This window comes from Choloepus didactylus, chromosome 6, assembly GCF_015220235.1.
Source record: "Choloepus didactylus isolate mChoDid1 chromosome 6, mChoDid1.pri, whole genome shotgun sequence".
In the NCBI taxonomy this organism is placed as follows: domain Eukaryota; kingdom Metazoa; phylum Chordata; class Mammalia; order Pilosa; family Megalonychidae; genus Choloepus; species Choloepus didactylus.
The window spans coordinates 145,211,471-145,232,246 of NC_051312.1; the positions used below are offsets into that span (position 1 = coordinate 145,211,471).

Sequence of the window (20,776 nt, forward strand, 5' to 3'; positions counted from 1 at the left end):
GGAGAATGCCAATGCCTTACTGTTTACTTATTACCCAAAATATTTGCACAAGCAAGCCCGCAGTGGCACAAGCCTGCCCTCCAGCAAGGCACAGACTCAGTGTGTCAATGTCACCCTCATGAACACACCAAGGCAAAAAGATAGGAGATCGGTCAGTGAATGCACCTTGTCTACACAATGAGTCCTCATGGGAGAGAATGGGGCTCCCTTTATGACATTTCTTTTTAAAATTCTAATATGGGCATTGTAAGAAAGGTTTTTCAATTCTTACCACTTAACTCACTTATTTCAGAAAGGCTGCTTTGGGGGGCAAGGGGGATGATGGGGAAAACTTTGAAGTCACAAACATGCACACATCAGGAAAATGCATGAATTAATCAACACCAAGAGGTTAATGGAAATCAATAAATGTAGCTCCTAAAACAATGCCATCCTTAAAAGCCAGCGGCAACTGAGTTACTGCTACATCATGATAAAAGAGGGCTCTGTGCGGTCTCCTTTGGGTGCTTAAGTGCGTCAAACACCTGATGGATATCTATGAGAACAAAATATAAGGAGGTATATTTTGTTTAGATATAATACAGGAAAATAGCCATGTAAAAATAAGCAAACGTGTACATATGGATCCAATTCAAATCAAAGTATGTTCAAAGTTGTCAAAAAGATATATGCAAAAATAAAAATAAACCCCAGAGTGTTGAAATCAGATACATAGAATAAGAGGGTAGGGGGTGGGAAAAGGGGAATGCTGCTAACACTCTAAATCAGGAATGATATATGATATACAGGTATATAAGCAAAGAGATTTTCCTGGGGCACACTGCATACAATTGGTGATGAAACAAATAAATGGAACCAAAAAACAATAATAAAATTTAATGGCATTTATTTTTTATTTTCCTACCATTGTATGAAAGCACTTTGACAGAATTCATCAAGTGCTCACTAGACATTTTTTAGCAGGATTTCAGAACCTGCTTCTTAAACCATCTCCATCAGGCACTATTAGCCTCAATCCAGGCTAATTCTGAATCCAAGTTTCATGTGCATTCTGAAGCCAAGGGCTAAATATGATTTATACTGCCTCTAAGACAAAACTCCAAGGCACCACTGTCATTGGAAAGGTCAGGGGAGATTCCTCCTTACCTTCTGCTTTACATTCTCTGCAATGACCTCCAACAACTCTAAACCCCAGCTCTCTGCACTCCCTGTCCCAATCCCCTCCTCCCCATTGCCCAAGCACTACATAGGGCTAGAATAAACACCCATGCAAGACACTGACCTTCAGAGGTGTCACTGAGGGAGGTACTCAGAGAAGAGAATTCAGCAAAGCCCAAAATAGGCCTTTTGTACCTCTCCTAAGCAGGAAGGAAACTGGAACCTTAAACGGACTGCGCCAACTTTCCAATGACCTTAAGACTGTTTATCTCCTTAAGGGGACAACCGGAGACTGTCAGATCATTCAGGAAGTGCCCACTGCTCTCACCTGAGCCTTCCCCTGATATACTCTGGATTTCTTCTTCCAATTCTTGGTTTTTAGTGACAATTCCCTAAACCTTTATCTCCAGGGGATTTCAAACCATCCTCCTTCTCTTGCATATTGTGCCCAGGTTTTATTTCTCCTTTCTTTTTATCCTTTGAGACTTATGAAGCAGCCTTTTGTAAGATAAAGTGGCAGCTGTCCTTTTGTAACTGCTCGCGTACCCTTCCCATACTTATTCAGGGCACATTTAACAGCGACAACCAGAGCATAAACAGTGTGCCAGCTACACTGTACGTGGATTAATCCATTCATTCCTCCACAACTCTACAAGGTAGGCACTGATTAGAAAAAACAATTAACCAGAAGTGGGATTTGCACCCAGGCAATACAGCTACAAAGCCCAAATTCCTAATCACTCGAGAGTTGTATGCTTGGCATGGGCATCACAGAATAATATACCGAGTTCCAAATTACAACCTAAAACAATGGGTAAGATACTGGCTGTGCAAGAAAACCCCATGCCTTAATTATTCTGGACATGCTGCTTTCAACAATCTACCAAAGGAGGAGTGGCAGGGGCCAGCTCAGTCTCCAGCCCAGGGAAGGCTGGAGGGAAGGCAGGCAGCCTCAGGGATGGAAAAGGACCAGCTGTGGTGGGAGGGAAAAAAATCCCATAGCTTTCTGTGAGGAAGAGGAGGGAAAGCCCTTTCCCCAGGGAAGCTATCTACCCCATCGTAAGCGGTGTTCTTGGGAGTGGATGGATTCCCTTTGATAAGTGCCCTGAGGTGGATGGGAAAATTGCACTTTCCCGAAAAGCATCCTGCTATTGACTCCCAAGTAGGGAAAGAAGGCTTTGCAAGCTATCTATACCTATCTTTTATCAAAGAGCTAGGTCTAAATAGTTGCCTCAGTTTCTACCATCATACTGCTATGACCCCTGGGATTCAATTCGCTCACTCGGTCCCTATAATAACAGGAAAGGTTTCTCATGTTCATATTTTATAGCTTTGGCTTAGGTGCCTGTAGAGTTGACTAAACTGTTTTTCTCTGTAGAGGGCTGGGGATTGGGAGATGGAAGGTGTCAGAATAGGAGCAAACCCAAGGGAGTGGACTGGGCCAAGACAAAGTGTAGAAAGTTATGCAGGGCCTGGAGCTGGCGTATGATCAAGAGACTGAGATGTGTGTGTATGTACATATACCTAGCTCCCTGCGTACCCATTCCTGACACGCACAGTAAGCAGCATAACGGGCTTCTGTTAACATTCCAAATTGGCGTCTCTACATTTCCCTCAACAACTCTTTGTGTTCTGTCTTGCCAATGTCCACTCTTAGATGTATATTTATACAAGTACACTTTTGCATTTAATATCTAGAAATTATGAACTATGAGCACATTAATGCCTTTGAAAGACTTTTTAGATCCTTGCAAATGCTTAAATAGAATCAATACTCTCTCTGTCTCTTATAGAGGGGAGCTAAACCTCCAAGAACAGAATTAACTTCCCTAAGAGTCACAGTTATTCATCATCTCTCTCTGATTGTTTGGTACTTACTTGTCTTCAACTTAAAATTACACCTGACTAGAGACAGTTTATATATTGTGTGGACTTCATTTTTTACATCATATTTAAGCCCCAAATTCTATCTTAACAACAAGAAACAGCCACATGTTTCATTCCTCTGTCTATAAGGATCTCAAGGAGCAGGAAGAGGGAGAGGGGCCGTCCATTCCCATTTGTAGTGGCCCCTCAGAGGCCTCCAGGCCCTATTCTTAGTGTAAAGGAAAAGGGTGATCACACATAGCAAAAAAGAGATTCTGGAACATTTTCAGAATTCAGAAACAGAGAATATAGATTCAAATCTGACTTTCCTTTACTGCCTGGCACTGACAAATCAGAGATAAGTTGGTATCTTGGCCAATTCCCTGTTAGCCAAATAGTTCCAAACAAGTACTAACAAATCAGAACTATTATGGGAGTCACTCCACTTGCTTCGTGCTTTGTGCTATACTTAAGGAGGTTAGTTGGCAAGTATTTTGTTGCTTCTGTTTTAAGATTACTCAGCTCCATCTCTAAGGATCCACCCCAAACACTTGCGATTCATTTTTGGATGAAACAGTCCTCTAAATACTAAATTTGTGCAAGTTTATTTTAAAGTACTAGAGCTCCAGAAAATGGCAACCAGGTAAGATGTTAAATTATCCTTTTACCATTTTACCATTGGAACATTTAGACAGTTGTCTATAGAAAAAAGTGTGCAATTTAATTCTTATTTTTATTTTAAGTTGTAATGAAGCATAATACACTGAATGTCTAGAAAGTGCAATGTTAATTTCTCTCTTCCCAGCTTCCTCCCTCCGACACTGTCCCCAAATCATGCTTTATCTCTAAGGAACTATTTAACCTTGGGTCTCTTAACTGAGGCAGTCAATGAGGCAGGCAATTCAGAAAAATCAAGGAGAAGACCAATAATCCCACGTGACAGTAATTAACATTGAGTGGCCTCTGCTAATGGGCTAGAAGGGAATAAAGCTGCTTCCCTGGGCCTTCATCCTCAATGAGGCAGAAGGGGGTTTATATAGGAGAAAAATGATTTGTTGGAAGCAAAAGGAATTGCATGCATCTTAAAATGTCATTTTTCAAGCACAGCCTGGTTGAGGTAAGAAATTAGGTCCTTTGCAAGTCCTTAGCTCCACTTCATCAAGATTGAGCTCTGGAGGTTTCAAAGATGAGGACCCACGCAGTCAACTCAAGATAAGTGACTCACCCAAGGTCACACAGCGACTTAGTGAGAATATGGAAATTAGAATGCATAGCCTTTGTTTTTCAGATCATTGCCTGGTGCACTGGAGTGAAAAAGTACTCAGTCAATTAAAGCCCCAGAGCCACTCTTTTTTGACTTAGAGAAGTGGAGCAAATTATAACCGGCTCAGAGTCTAAAAAAACAATGTCTGAAACTTAACAATGAATTGAAACATATGGCCCACAGTTATAACATTTGGTCTTCAGAGTGAAAGTTTCTCTGTGGTCAAAACTTCAGACTGGCATAATTAAAAGAAAAGGAAATGGTATGGGCCTGGAAGTATATTATATGCGGCTGCAAGGCTGGTGATTATTGCTCATCTAATTCCTCCAATATACAGTATTTCATTAAAAAAAATACTGTTTGATCCCTTACTACACTGTAAACACTGTATTAGACAGCAGGGAGGGGTTACAATAGTGAATAAGATGGCAGATGGACAGCCACTTCTGTACTTCTGTCTTTCCAGAAGTACAGTCCTAGTAGCCATCAAATAAGCAACTATCTCCCATGTACGGTCAGGTTCAAAGTCCTAGGACATGCCTCCCTAGCCTACTTATTTATGGGCAACTCTTCCCATTCAAGTCCATAAAAAGAGGAACCAAACTTCCATGAGTAACTACTTGACATTTCTTTGTGATTCTTAAAGAACGCATCGTAGAGATGCATATTTTCTCTCTCCTGGAAATGCACTTTTCTCTAAATGCCTAAAGCACCTTCTTTAATTTGTATAACAAAATACTCCTTTCTCTTTTTAGTCTCTCCTTGAACAATACTTTTCTCAGATCCCTTTTCTTGACTACCCGAAAGGGCAGCTAGTAAGTAGCTCAGGGAATCTACATACTTCAAAGCCTCCTCACCTGGTTAGCATCTTTATTTTGTCCAAGTAACTCCCTGTGTTCTCAATTCAGCATTTATGCTTTCTTATTTGGACATATCTTAACATTTCAATGGCCTGAGGGGTTGCAAACAATTTTGAGATTTTCACAGTTTCATGTTTCTTGAAGCGAATTAGTTCACCGACAGGTTTCCTCCATCACAGGTAATTGTTTTCTGCTCCGGGTGGACTACCACTGACATAAGAAAGCTGACGATAGACCCCAAAATGTACCCCACTCCTGAAATTCTATTCTGTATCTAGGAAACCCTTTCTATTTCCTACAGAACCTTCGTCCTCTAATTCAATTTAAGAAAGCTTTCTGCAGGTGATTCTAAAGGAACCTAAAAAGAAGGATGTCAGCAATTACCTGGGCACTGCCCACTGACAACATCAAAATATAAGTAATATGCCATAAACATATAGATGGAAACTAATTCCGTGTCACGGAGCCCCCGGCTATAGGATTCCTGTCTGGAGCAGGAGAGGGCAATTAAGGCTTCTTACTCCTCGTCCTGCAGCGTCTCCTCCTCCTCTTGGATCTGCAACTGGTTCTTCACAGGAGCTAGGTTCTCGGTCTTGGCATTGTAGTTCCGAAAGCAGACATTGAGCTTCTCATCAAACTCGTTCACGAGGTCTTCCATGGACTTGAAGCTGATTATTTCAGAAGAAAAATTCTCAAGCTCAGAGAGAGAGGGATCCTCTAGATGGGGGGGAGATGAGCCATAGAAACCCCGCGGCTTCTCCTCCTGGTCCTCCGAGCTGCAGGGACGAAGGTCCTCGAATTCTTCATCGAGACTCACCAGTGGGGCCTCCATTCCGGCACAGCGACAGAGCAGCAGCAGCTCTCGGGGTTCACTTATCTGCAAGAGAAATCACCGTCATGTGAGTTTGGACTCGGCTTCTGGGCCAGCTCTACTGAAGCACACTGGAATATTATCCACAATCACTTATTCCATTACTCTGTGTCCCTCCAATAAAAATTCCACTTTCCTGGCCTCCCTCACTTCCGCACTTCCTCATGACCATGCTGTGGTCTGTTGAATTCCGTACCCAGAGAACACATGTTCTTAATCTTAATCCACATTCCATTGCAAATGGGACCTTTTGAAGACGTCATTTTTAGTTAAGGGGTGGCCCATCTGAATGAGGGTGGGTCTGAATTCAATGACTGGAGGCCTTATAAAGAGAAAGCCATGTGGAGGAGCCAAAGTCAGTGGAAACCAGAAGAGAAAAGAGAGGACATCGCCATGTGAGGCAGAGATGCCAGCCAAGGAACCCCAAGGATTGCAGCAAGCCAGCCCCAGAATGCTAGCGACTCTGGGAGGAAGCAAGCCTTCTAGCCTCCAAAATTGTGAGGCAAATAAATTCCTGTTGTTTAATTCAACCCATTGTGTGGTATTTGTCACAGCTGCCTGGCAAATGAAGATATATGCACATAAGGAGTTCAAATATCTGTCAGTGTTAATCGTACTAACCAAAATACAGTAAATGTCAGAGGCACACCTGCTTGCAATTCCTGGCTCCAAAAACCAAAGCAAAGTGGTTAAGCATGCAGCTCCTCGAGCCAGGAAGTCTATGTTTGAATCCTTTTCTGTCCCTTACCAATTGTGACCTTAGACAAGTTACTTAACTTCTCCTGTGCTCCCCTTACTCTTCTCACGATAGAAACAATAGCAGGACCTACCTAAAAAAATGTTTTGAGGGTTCAAGGAGAAACACAGGCAAAGCGCTTAGACACTGCCTGGCAGATAGTAAATACTCAATATACGTTATCTATTATTACAATAATAATAATAATTATTACCACAGGTCTACATCCCTAACCATAATTCCAAAATCCAAAAAATTTCTGAAAACCAGTCTCCATGCCTTATTTGGCAGCATAATCTGACCTGACCTAAACCCATTTGGAAACTAACCCTGAGCTACATGAATATGGATATTTATCCCACTTAGTGTGTTTTGCTACAGAAAATATTAATTTTTTTAATTATAAGGATTGCTGCCCCAGCCCCCAGGGGTTGACCTGCAGACTATGCACTCTATTTTAACTTCCCAAATTTCAAAATAATCTGAATTCCAAAACAAGCCTGGCCCCCAGAGTTTTGGATAAGGGTTCATAGACATCGATACTGCTATTCCTGTCACTTGAAAACTACCAAAGAGATTCTTCAACAGGCACCTGAGTTTTTCCCAGACACAGAGGATACACATGAGAACAGAGAAGTAAACTAAATGATTGCCTATAATCCTGTAAGAGACAAACTAAACTATCCACGCACTCCAGAGCCAGACCCCATAACCATCCCAGGCTCCCGTCTTGGAAGGCTGCTTACTCAGGTTTCCCTTCATTTCCCAACAGTTCTTGGAGCCTTTTGCCTCCTTGGGCCCTATTTATTCACAGATTGTCTTCAACTGTGATTTATCCATCGAATTGCACATCCAGGTCCCTCCCCACTTTAATTTAAATTACTTGAGGGCACAGACGTACTCTGGATATCCACCCTAGTTCCTAGCACACTGCCCTGCAGCTAGTCAAGCAATCGAACATGTGCTGATTGAGAAATGATCTTCTGTCCCCTACATACAGCTTCCCATTTTCAAATTTCAGGCAGCACAAGCATTGTCATCCACCACACCCTTCTCTACATACTCAACTTTCTTCCCCATAACACAGAAAGGCAACCAAACTCTTCTCTCCTGTCGGCTTGGCTATTGATCCATTTGGATGCTTAAATTGGAATTACTGTCTTGGGAGAACCAAACAGATGGCAACAACCATGGGTTTTGCCCTAATTTGCCTGTTCTCCATCTCCCCCTACAAAACTAAAACTGGAAATAAGCAAAGCAAAGGGCACACCAAAGGAGGGCTGGGATAGTTCTTATTGGGATTTTACTGGAATTTAGTCAGCTCCATCACCATCAAAACATACAGGTTACCGGGAGATAGATTAGGGCTAGAGAATGGGGAGTTGATGCTTAGCTTGTACAGGATTTCTATTTAGGCTGATGCTAGGGGCTAGAAATGGGTGGTGGTGAGGGTAGCACATTGCTGTGAGTATAATCAACTGAACTATGGAGGGGAATGTGGTTAGAAGGGGAAGCTTTAGGATGTATATATTACTAGAATAAAAATTAAAAGATAAAACATAGGACTGTACAACACAGTGAACCCTACTGTAGATGATGGACTATAGTTAACAGAACAAGTAAGAATGTTCTTCCATGAATTATAACAAATGTACAATACTAATACAAGGTGTTGATAATAGTGTAGTATATGGGAAAAATATAGATCTAATGTAAGTTATGGTTGATAGATAATAGTATGATTTTAGTAATCTCTCTTCAATGGTAACAAAGGCAATACTGTTAAAAAAATAGTACGATTATTTTTTTAAAAGCTATCATCAATTCTAACTAATGTTCCACAGCAATGCAAGGTATTGGGAGTGGGACGGTGTATGGGAATCCTGTATTTTATGCAGGATTTTATGTTTTGTAAACCCACAATTTCACTAATTAAAAAAAACCATATTCTGAGCATTTACAGTTTAGAAAGGCAACATGATAGTCCCTTGGAACACAAAAAGATATAAAATAGTACAATATCCTGGAAAGAACACAGGCTCAGAGCCAGCAGACTTGCCAAAATCTGGTGGGGTGATATGTTACTGTGGGTTCCAATTCCCTCATTTGTTAAAATGAAGCTGTTGGTTTAGAGCCAACACTTTGAGGAGTTAATTTTAATCACCTATTTAATAATTTCAATTTTGATAATATATTTTATTTAATCCAATATATCCAAGTATTACTATTTCAAGTCCACATTTTAAAATATTAATGAGACATTTTCATTCTCTCTTTTTTTAGATAAGTCTTCGAAATGCAGCATGTATTTGACACTTAAAGTACATCTCCATTTGGACTTGTCACATTTCAAGGGTCCAGTAGCCACACGTGGCCAGTGGCTACCATATTGAACAACACAGCTCCACAGCAATACACAATCCTTGCCCATCAGGGGCATTCACCTGGGGGCCACAGACCCTAAGGAGTCCTTGAAACTTCTACATTCCATGAAACTGGTTTCCATTGTAAGCTTCTGTATTTAAGAGCATTACTCTGAGAGGGAATCCATAGGCTCCTACACATTCCCAAAGGACACAAATGGTACAAAAGGCACAATGGAGCAACTAAGATTAAGAATCCCTGAACACCAGAAAGGTGAGTTTAGAAAGATTGTAGAGTGCAGTAGATAGTAGGGAAGATTTTACGGACGAGGGATTTGAGTGGGTTCTGGCAGTGTTCTGTGATGGATGCAGACTGGACTCCAGGGTTTCCATCCTTGTCCTATCACTCTGAGAAATGATTAACCACTCTGTGCCTCGGTTTCCCCATCTGTAAAATAGGGTTTGAAACAGTAGTAACCTGAAAGGTTATTTTGTGGACCTAGTGAAATTAATCTTTGAAGTGCTAAGCACAATGTGTGAATATAGAAAGTGTCCAGTAAATGCTAGCAATTGTAGGAAAATGGGGTTATCTTAGAAGGGACTATGGGTTAATGTTCCAATGTTCCAGGTAAAAGAAAACTTCCATCATCTCTGCCATCATATTCTATACGCAACATTTCAAATTGCTTGCCAAATGAGATAACTATTCCTGAATGAAGTTTAGCGTCTTTTTTACTAAGGCAATCCTGCTCTTTTCAGTTCATTGACCAAAGCCTCTTGGATCACTGATCACTGGTCCCCCTCCAGAGAGACAAGAAAGCTAACCAGTTCATACTCCAGGTATTTAAACTTCCATTACTTTTGTACTCCTCGCTGCAGGGAGTGGGAGGTGAGATAGGTGAGCCTAGAGGGAGGGTGGAGGCAGGGAGTGCTGGAATGAGAAAGTGATACCAGTGGGGATCCTGGTTTGAAATGGATCCGTCTATACCATTCACCATCTGCTAGAGGCCAATCCAACTAGAGTCTAGGACTAAGATGGAATTCTGAGATTGGCAACAGGAAGTTTCTGCAGACAGTATGTATTCTCAGGCTCCAGAAAAATGGATTCACGTAGAAGATTATAGAAGAAGAAACGAATACCACAGCTCTAGAGTCCAGAAACATGGTCCACAACGTAGCCTGATTATTTTCCTCAACTCACCACCCAGGGGCCAAGAAGTGCTGGGAAAATGATCTGCTGGAGGGGTAGCTTCAGATGTTGGGAATCTGAAGTCACCCAACACCCAAACTGAATCTACCATTTGCAGAAAGATCCCAGGCTGAAACAGAGGAGATGAGAGCCAAGAGTTCTGCATAACCCTGCCACAGGCTCAAGGAGAGGTCTCCCGGTTGCAGCTAGCAGCCCTTCCTTCCTGCCAACCGAGCCTTGCTTTTGCCACTGTCTTTTGCTCTTCTCTCTTGATGGGGTGCCTTTGTCCTCTAGTTAAAATGTCTGAAACAACCTCCCACTCTTCCATCCTTGCCCCAACCCACCTAACAAGACTCCTCCCCTTAAAAGCTAGGGTTAATGCGAATGACAGATCATCCTCTTTCTCTATTCTTCCAAAATCGATTAAAAAATAAATAAGCTCACACAAAAAAGACAGAAAGAGGGAACCATGGAAAAGTCATCTTTTTCTTTTCCTCTGGTCTTAAAAACAGAGTGCAGGACTATAGTTTGATCATGTCCTAGAATCTGGTCCGTTTATTTGGACACCCAATAGAGGGTGTAATTTGGAAAAGAAAAGACACACGCGGAGGTTAACAGAGAGCCAGTGGGAAACAGGAAAACCTCTCCATGCAGCATAAAGAGGCGCTAGCTGCAGCTTGGGGCTGCAGTACAAATCACCAGCCCCGCTTTGCTGAGCTGAGCAGAGTGGAGCAGAGCAGAGCCGAGCAGGAGTGATTTCACCATGCCTCCCCTGCCTGGCCTCCACACCTTCCCAGAAACCCCATTCCAGCTCCCCTTCTTCCCATTATTTGCCCCAGAAATCAACTGATGCTATCTATGCCCACCCCATATCAACCTCGGTTTTCTCCCTAAAACCTGCCCTCCACTGATCCACCTTCAGATTTCCCACTGCTCCTCTGCAAAACCCACTGTACATACTTATGACAGCTTCGCATTTAGACAAAAAGGGGGTATTTCGTTGCATATAAGTCAGCACCTCTTTCCTGGTTCTTGCTCTCCCTTCTCCAACGCCCCTTCCCCCACGGCGGCTCCTTTCACCTCCCTGTCAGATCCCCCCTCCTCTCTCTGGCCTATTAGGCTAAAGAAAGGCTCTTTCAAGCAGTCAGCACAATGGCTGAGGCTCCAAGGAAGCTGGGCTTGTCGGGTGCAGGCCGCACTCTACTCGACTGCCCTTTTAGTAACCAAGGCCGGACACAGGAGTGGGAGGGGGGCCAGAAGTGTCCAGCGGGGAAGAGGGTAGGGACAGGCAAGAGGGAAGAAAGGGGACTATGTGATGAAACCTCGCAGGGCTCGGTCAAGCGTTGGCCCCCCAGCTCCAGAGGCGCCGGGTCCACAGGACGGCAGCGCCCCCTTCCCCTTCCCCCGCCACACTGTCCTTTCTCCAACCTGCTTCTGTTGTCAAACAATCGCTCCCCCAGCGTCTGCCGCAGCTGCCAGCGGTTCTGACTCTGCAGGAATGCACGCTCCTGGGGAAAGGCTCGGCACCCCGGCGAGGGGCACGGGCGGGTGGGGTCAGGTTCTTAGGGGCAAAGACGAGCCTGGGGTGTTTAGAGGTAGCCGGACCAGATAACGGTCCTGAGAGGAGCCACCGATCCACAGCTCCAACAGCATGCCAGCAGCGGGCAGTGCTCCCTGCCTCCTCCAGCCTGGAAAATCCCACGCCGCCTGCCCCTCTCTCCCTCTCTCTCTCTCTATCTCTCTCTCTCTCTCTCTCTCTCTCTCTCTCTCTCTCACACACACACACACACACACACACACGCACACCCCAGGCCTGGCTGTGCAGTCGATGCTCTGAGATGATGCTTAACGGGCCCATCATCCCACATCTCCCGGGGCGCTCCGGGAAGGGCTGGGCGGGAGGGCACGGCCTCCGGCTCCACTTTTCAGATCCCGGGTTCGGGAAGGCGGGGAGGGAGGGGGCTGCGGACGAGGGCTGCGGCTTCCCCAGGCCGTCCGACCCGAGAATCCCGAGTCCCGGGGCCTCCTGTACCACCCTCCATCTACCCCCACCCCTGGCAGGGGATCGGGTCGGGTCCAAAGTCGCCCCCCGCGACGGCACCTGTGCGGCTCCTGGAGGAGGGAGGCGGATCCCGGGGCTCAGCCGGACATCCCCATCCACGGGCCGCGGCGACCGGCCGGGGCGCAGCGCAGCGGCAGCGGCGAACCAGCGAGCCAGCGAGCGCTCCCCAGGCAGCTCGGGCTCCGCTCCTCCGCCCGCCCCCTCGGCCCCCTCCCTGCGCTCGCGCCCTGGCTCTCGGGGGCGCGCCCGCACTCAGGCCCCCCCACCACCACACACACACACTGGCACGCGCAGGACCCGGACATCATTTCTCATTAGCATTCATGATCTTCCTTGGAGCACGTGGGCTACTTTTTATTAATATTTATGTATCACTGTCTCTCCCCCTTTAACGTGGGCCTTTCGGCTCCCCTCATGAATATTCAGCAGCTCCAAGGGGCCTGCCACTCTGTGGCGTCGCTATAGAAGGCGGGCGGGTGAGTGGATGGACAGGAGGACGCTCGCAGACACTCTCAAGGACCACTTTGGACTTTCTGGACTCTCCATTCGACTCTCCTGGGAGCTGAGGTGGGCAAGTTGAGGGAGGTCTCCCACCGAAATCCGGTTAGTCCTCAGGCCAAAGCTCAGAGAACGACAGGAGCGCTTTTGTCCCCCAAAGATGGGAGCTGGATCCAGGCTGAGAAATCGGAGAGAGAAGGTTGCAGACCCTTCCAGGAGAAGGACTTGAGATAAGAGCCAACAATTCAAGAGGGCCATTTGAGGAATGGCTCTGGGCCTTGTGAAATGCACTCATTCATTTACCTTGTTTGCTATGCCTAAAGCCCTGTGCTCAGGGGCACTGTTAATAGTCTAAGAGCTGGAGAACCCAAGTACCACAGGGAGGCACCAGGAAAAGCGCGTGGGCTTGGAGAACCACCAATACATTTGTCAAGTGAGAGGTGAAGGTCTGGGTCTGATGGAGACGTACCTCTGGACTGCTAGGCTCATTTATGCATTCATTCTACAAACATTTCAAGCCCTGAGAAGAGAGAGAATTGGTCACTCTGTCCTTCTAATGACATTAATCCTAGGATTTCTTCCTGTTGGAGATGAAGACACAGAGGTGGTTAAAAGATCCCTGTGCCTGACATCCTAGGTTTACACCTGGCTGTGACCTTGGGCAAGTTAACCTCTCTGTGCCTCATTCCCTGAGCTGTAAGATGAGGACAGCAACATGCCCCCTGCTGAGGACTGTTGTGGGGTTAAAGGTGTTAATATGTGTGAAAAGGACTTCCAGGAACAGAGGAAAGGGCTGTGCAAGTCTCAGCTATTATTGTTGTTGGGAGAAGCTTGGGAGTTGTTTCCTGTCCTGATCTTCAGAACATGGGACAGGCGCACGGGCTCCATAGAGGTGTTGAAGGAAGTACAAAGGGCTTGGGCTCTGCAGAAAACTTAGGGTCAAACCCCAATCCTTGTACTAGCTGGTGAGTTCGGCAAGTTGCTTACTCTCCCAAAGCCTCCGTTTTCTCATCTATAAAATGGGGATTCCAATATCTACTAAACGGTTGTTGCTAATCTGATCATATAATATAATGTCTGCAAAAGGCTTAGCAAAGTGCCCGGCCCATGATAAGTATTCAATAAGTGAATTCTTTTGTTACTATTGCTGTTCTTGTGAGGATGCAAAGAAACCAGAAGCTGAAGACTGGCATTCTAGGTATCTGGGATGAGAATACTCTGATCCTGAGCCAAGTTATTCTTCCAGCAAACATTTTTTGATTGTGTACTATGACCTAGGCTAGAAGCTGTGGAGGTTAAAATGAAGGCAGGCCGTCAAGAGTTTAGTCCACTGATTTCCCAACTCTGCTGCTTGGAATCCTAGAGGTATTCAGTTAGGTCATTTGACATTCTACCTGTTTATTAATACCAACCTCATGTCAAACTTGGTGCCAAAACTGAGGGCACAGTGATGAAGGAAACAATCCATGAAATTAAGATTGTGGCAGGACCTAGCATATAGTAGGTGCTCAATAAGTGCTGGTTATATGTTATTTGTTAGGAGATCCAAGGATCCTCCTTAAAGGTGATAGTTAAAGCTATTCACGCCTCCCCATCCCACCAATAAAAGCAAGTCCAGTCTTAATTTTATCAAGACTTAAAAGAGTTTCTAGAGTTTTAAAAAGTTTTAAAACAAATGACACTCCCAATGGGCAAAGCAATAAGTGTTTTAAAGGAGATAAACAAAGCTCTGTGACTACTCTGTGATGGTGAAGGAGAGAGCAGAGATTTGTCCCAAGAGATCACCTTAGAACAGGGTTTCTCAGTCTCTCCACACCATTGACATTTTGGGCTGGATAATTCTTGGTTGTCCATGAGTGGACAACCATGCATTGTAGGGTGTTTCACAGCATCTCTGGCCACTGGATGCCAACTAGATGCCAGTAGCACCCCCCAGTTTTAACAACCAAAATTGTCTCCAGACAAGACAAATGCCCCCCGGTGGGGAGGGGGGCAAAATCATCAAGGTTGAGAACTACTGCCTTAGAGATAGGCCTGTAAGTGATGAGTGAGCAGTCTGCTAGGGTAGGTTGACATTTCCTGTCCAGGGGACTAGCAGGACCAAAGCTTGGGTGTTTGAAAAGTCCTGGTATAGAGGGAGACCCGAGCGCCTGTGTGACGGTGGGGCAGTAAGGAGACGGTGGTAGCAGGGAGAGGTGGGAAACATTTACTGAGCACTGATTATGCATGAGATATTCACAGAGATGAGCAAGACGGGTACAGTCTCTGCCTTCAGAAAATCTACTCTCCACTGCGGGGAGATAAGACATGAAACACTGCGTCCAAGAACTATTTAACTCGAGTTTTGTTCAGTGGTATGAAGGAGCAGTAGTATAGTAGGCCGAAACTTGGAGCTAGTGGAAGAAGCAGGACAGAAAAGGCTTCCCAGAGAAAGTAGTAGTTAGGCTGAGACTTGACAGGTGACTATAATTGACCAGGTAAAGACCTTACTTGGTTCAAGGCCCTAAGTCAGGACAGGTTCCACCAGGCTGCAGAGTCTGGACTTCACACTGACATCATTGAGTGCTGTGGTGACTTGGAGTTGTGTATCCCAGAAAAACATGCCCTTCATCTTAATCCATTCCAGTGGGTGTGGACCCACAGTACCTAGGACCTTGATGAGGTCACTTCAGTTAAGGTATGACCCAACTGAATTAGGATGGGTCTTAATCCTATTACTGGAGGCCTTATGGAGAAGGCTGCAGAGAGACAAGCCATGGGGAGCAGCCAGAAGCTGAAAGACAACAGAACCCAGATGTCGCAGCCCAAGAGGGCCATGCCAGTCCAGAGGCCAAAGAAGACAACAAGCATTTTCTGACACATGAACTTTTATTCAGGGCTTACTTACAGGGTGAGAAGTCGTGGAGAGATCATGACGGCTCTCTCAGGCTGGGCAGGCATCGCATTCACAGGGAAGATGACCCAGAGATACAAAAAGGGCAGAAAGCCTTCTGTAAGGGTTTAAGACAAAGGCCTTTCTAAGTGTGGGGGGAGCATAGATGCAGGAATAGGTCATTCTGACCTGGGGGGTGGTGCAGGAAGGACTAGAATAACACTTGACCAATTACATTTTGCTCTTTTTGTGAGACTAAGCCTCTCACTTCCTGCCTGCTTGCATAAAGTTACATTTTAAGGTCAATTTACTCTTTTTCTCTTTACTGGCTTAGAAAGACAATAGGTTAAACATTTAGCTGCGGAGGTCATGCAGGCTGCTGTGCACCAAAGATCTGCAGGCCTGTTTTGCTACACCAGAGGAAAAAGGAGATCTAACATTGCCATGTGCATCCTTCTCTGGCAAAAAAGCCAGGAACCCCAAAGATTGTCAGCTGGCCAGAAGATACTGGCCTCAGAGGAGGCAAGCCTTCTAGCCTCTGAAACCATGAGCCAATAAATTCCTGTTGTTAAGCCCACCCATTTCATGGTCTTTGTTTTAGCAGCCGGGAAACTAAAACAAGCGCCCATTATAGGTTTTTAAGCAGGAGTGACAGAATAAACAAATTGACATAGAAAGATAGTTCTGGTAGATGAGTGGAGAATAAATCAGAAATAGGAGAGATGAGAAATAGGTAAGCAAAAGGTCAAGTGAAGGGTGAATGGGAGTTGAGAGGTAAGATTTAGAAAGACATTCCAAAGGTAGATCCCAGCAGCATTGGAGACATTTAGCTGTGGGAATGAAATGGAATTATTTGGTTCCCAGCTTTGAGTGTGAAGGAGTGGGGAGGGGGCTTGAGAAAGTAGAAGTAGTGAGTGAGTTTGTCAGTCAAGGGAAGTAGTTTGTCAGTCAAGGAAAACAGAGGTGGGTAGCTTAAGGGAAAAGCAATTTTGAAAGAATGTTACTTTGAAATGTTAACTTAATATGTTTGGAAAAAATAAAAAAATTAATTTAAAAAAAAGTCAGCTGACCAAGAATCACCCCCAGAGGGCCTCTTTTGTTGCTCAGATGTGGCCTCTCTCTCTAAAGCCAACACGGCTGGTAAACTCACTGCCCTCCCTCCTATGTGAGACATGACTCCCAGGGATGTAAATCTCCCTGGCAACCTGGGTTGTGACTCCAAGGGATGCGCCTGGAGCTTGCATCGTGTGATTGAGAAAGTCTTCTGGACCAAAAGGGGGAAGAGAAATGAAACAAAGTTTCAGTGGCTGAGAGATTTCAAATGGAGTCGAGAGGTTATTCTGGGGGTAACTCTTATGCATTAAATAGATATCCCTCTTTACTTTTTAGTTTTTCAGGCTAGTTAGAAGGAAATATCTGAAACTGTTGAACTATAACCCAGTAGCCTTAATTCTTGAAGACGATTGTATGACTATGTACCTTACACAGTGTGACTGTGTGATTGTGAAAACCTTGTGGCTCACACTCCATTTATTCAGTGTATGGATGGATGAGTAGAAAAATGGAGACAAAAACTAAATAAAAAATAGGGTGGGATGGGGGGATGTAATGATTTGGGTGTTCTTTTTAACTTTTATTTTTTATTCTTATTTTTATTCTTTTTGGTGTAAGGAAAATGTTCAAATATTGATTGCAGTGATGAAAGCACAACTATATGACGGTACTGTGAGCAGTTGATTATACACCATGGATGATTGTACGGTATGTGAATATATCTCAATAAAACTGAATTAAAAAAAAAGAACATGGCCTTTTTGGGGGTACATAACAGCTCTAAACCAGCACACTGGATAAATAATTGCTCCTGGAATCATGCCAGCACCACCCTAGGGGCTTGTTCCAAGGTTTGCTGATTTACCTGGTGATAGAACCAAAGACTCTTAGAGTATATAGAGTATTTAGAGGTCATCTTGTGGGCTGACCACCCATCCAATGTAGAGACCAATATCCCTCCCAGATGCAGTTTTTCCTTAAACACCTCTAGTAATAAGAAACTTGACCTTATCAGATTGACCCATCCATTTTTTACGGCTTTTAAGGCTAGAAATGGCTTTTTAAGGTTAAAAATTCAATCACAGCATGATATGTATTATGTGTATCTGGTTTGATATTCCTTAAAAAGATCCTTCTTGAAGAAGCCAGTTTTCCATGACATTCTGGAAATGAGGTGCTGATTCTTTATTGGAAATCTATACAATAAATCAATTACAGCCCAGCAAATAAAGATGAGCTCCTACCTGCTAGCATTTTAAGATGATTTTCCCATCTCTGGTAGTTTTCAAACACCAACATTTAATTCAAACCTATATTCAACTCCATCCTTAATCTCCAGGGTTGATTAAATTCTCTGATTTGTTTCCACAAGGGAAATGGAATATTCTCCAGGATTCAAAATATATTCATAACCATCTGGTCAGCAGGTAATTAATTACTCGATACCAGGAAGCACATGCCCCAAGAACAAGAACATATTACCTTCAAAAGGCATAAGCAGTGATCTAAAAATTGATAAGAAATCAGTCCCAAGAATGATTGCAAATTCTGAACCACCACCTCTGTTACCTGATGAAAAATAACAAAATTACAGGAACTAGTTGGCAAATAAAGAATATCCCTTAAGACAGTGGAAATTCCTGTAAGTGTAAATGTGATGAATATATATGTATATGTATGTGTGTGTGTGGGGGTGTGTATGAGAAGAGAAATGTGTATTTCAGAAAGGAGACCCACAGTTACAATAGGAAAAGGAAAATGAGGTACTAAGTGAGGTGGAAGCTTTTCTATCTACAGTGGTTAAAAAAAAAAGTCATTCCAATGGAATTGAATTGAGAGCTCAGAAATAGCCCCTCATATCTATGGTCAAATGATTTCTGACAAAGCTGCAAGTCCACTCAAGTGGGAAAGAATAGTCTCTTCAACAAATGGTGCTGGGAGAACTGGATATCCATACACAAAAGAATGAAAGAGAACTCCTATCTCACACCATATACAAAGATTAACTAAAAATGGATCAAAGACCTAAATACAAGAACCAGGACTATACTACTCCTAGAGGAAAATGTAGGGAAGCATCTTCAAGAGCTTTTGGCAGGCAATGGTCTCTTAGACTTTACAACCAAAGTACAAGCAATGAAAGAAAAAATAGATAAATGGGACCTCCTCAAAATTAAAAACTTTTGTGCACCAAAGGACTTTGCCATGAAAGTGAAAAGACAACATACTCAATGGGAGAAAGTATTTGGAAACCACGTATCAATAAGGGTTTAGTATCCAGACTATATAAGGAAATCCTAAGACTCAACAATAAAAAGACAAAGAAAACCAATTTAAAAATGGGTAAAAGCAGAAATGAGCCTGGAACTGGCATTGTAGAATTGAGAAAGTCTTCTGAACCAAAAGAGGGAAGAGAAATGAAACAAATTAAAGTTTCAGTGGCTGAGAGATTTCAAATGGAGCCGAGAGGTCATCTTCAAGGTTATTCTTATGCATTATATAGAGATCCCTTTTTAGTTTTTAGTTTGTTAGAATAGCTAGAAGGAAATACCTGAAACTGTTGAACTGTAATCCAATAGCCTTGATTCTTGAAGATAATTGTATAACTATATAGTTTATATGGTGTAACCATGTGATTGTGAAAACCCTGTGGCTCATATTCCCTTTACCCAGTGTTTGGAAACATGAGTAGAAAAATGGGGATAAAATTAAATGTATAATAGGAGGGAATGGAATGTTTTTGGTGTTCTTTTTCACTTTTATTTTTATTTTTATTCCTATTTTTCTTTTTTTGGAGTAATGAAAATGTTCAAAAATTGATTATGGTGATGAATGCACAACTATATGATGGTGCTGTGGGCAATCGATTGTACACTTTGGGTGATTGTATGGTATGTATAGTAGATGAATATATCTCAATAAAATTGTATTTTTTAAAAAATGGGCAAAAGACTTGAATAAACTTTTCCCCAAAGAGGAAATACAAATGGCTAAAAAGTATATGAAGAGATGCTCAACATCACTAGCTATTAGGGAAATGTAAGTCAAAATTGCAATGAGATACCATTTCACACCTACTAGAATGGTCACTATTAAAAAAAAAAAAAAAAGAAAACAGAAAACCACGTGTTGGGGAGGATGTGAAGAAATAGGAACACTCATTCACTGCTGGTGGGAATGTGAAATGGTGCAGCTGCTATGGAAGACAGTTTGGCTTCAGGAAGACAGGTTCCTCAGGAAGCTAAGTATAAAATTGCCACAGGATCCAGCAATCCAACTACTTGGTATGTACCCAGAAGAACTGAAAACTGGGACACGAACAGATATTTGCACACCGATGTTTATAGCGACATTATTCACAATGGCCAAAAAATAGAAAAAATCCCAAGTGCCTGTCAGCTGATGATTGGAAAATGTGGTTTATACCTAAGAAGGAATATTATTCAGCTGTAAAAAGGAATGAAGTCCTGATGCATGTGACAACATGGATGAGCCTTGAGAACATTATGTTAAGTGAAATAAGCCAGACACAAAGGACAAATGTTGTATGATCTCACTGATATGAACTAATTATAATAAGCAAACTCAAAGAGTTAGAATTTTGAATAAAGGTTGCCAGGGGATGTATTAGGGATAGAGAATGGGGAGCTGATGCTTAATGTGTACAGAATTTCTACTTAGGTTGATTGTAGATGTTTGGAAATGGATAGTGGTGATGGTAGGATATTACTGTGAGTGTAATTAACAGCGCTGAATTATGTTTGCAAACGTGGTTGAAAAGGGACATTTAGATTCATGTATGTTACTAGAATGAAAGTTAGAAGATAAAGCATGGGACTGTATAACACAGTGAACCCTGTTGTGGGTGATGGACTGGGGTTAATGGTACAAGTATAAAAATGTTCTTTCATGAATTATAACAAATTATGACATTAATACAGGTATTAATAATAGGGTAGTATATGGGAAACACATACATCTAAT

At 43.2% G+C, this 20,776-nt stretch overlaps 1 protein-coding gene across 3 annotated transcripts in view; it reads right to left on the reverse strand.

Moving 5' to 3' along the window:
* FEZ1 (fasciculation and elongation protein zeta 1) overlaps positions 1 to 12,570 on the reverse strand; it is a 46,450-nt gene extending 33,880 nt beyond the window's left edge. Inside the window, exons 1-2 of one of the 3 annotated variants that reach the window (XM_037841884.1) lie at positions 12,409 to 12,570; positions 5,670 to 6,025 (exon numbers count right to left, since the gene is read on the reverse strand). In XM_037841884.1, the coding sequence (XP_037697812.1) occupies positions 5,670 to 5,980 (311 nt within the window). In that variant the 5' untranslated portion in view covers positions 5,981 to 6,025; positions 12,409 to 12,570. Of the gene's footprint in view, positions 1 to 5,669; positions 6,026 to 11,735; positions 11,862 to 12,408 lie in introns of those variants that run through there. The other 2 variants (XM_037841882.1, XM_037841883.1) reach the window with 2 other exon arrangements.
* Positions 12,571 to 20,776: the final 8,206 nt, after the last annotated feature.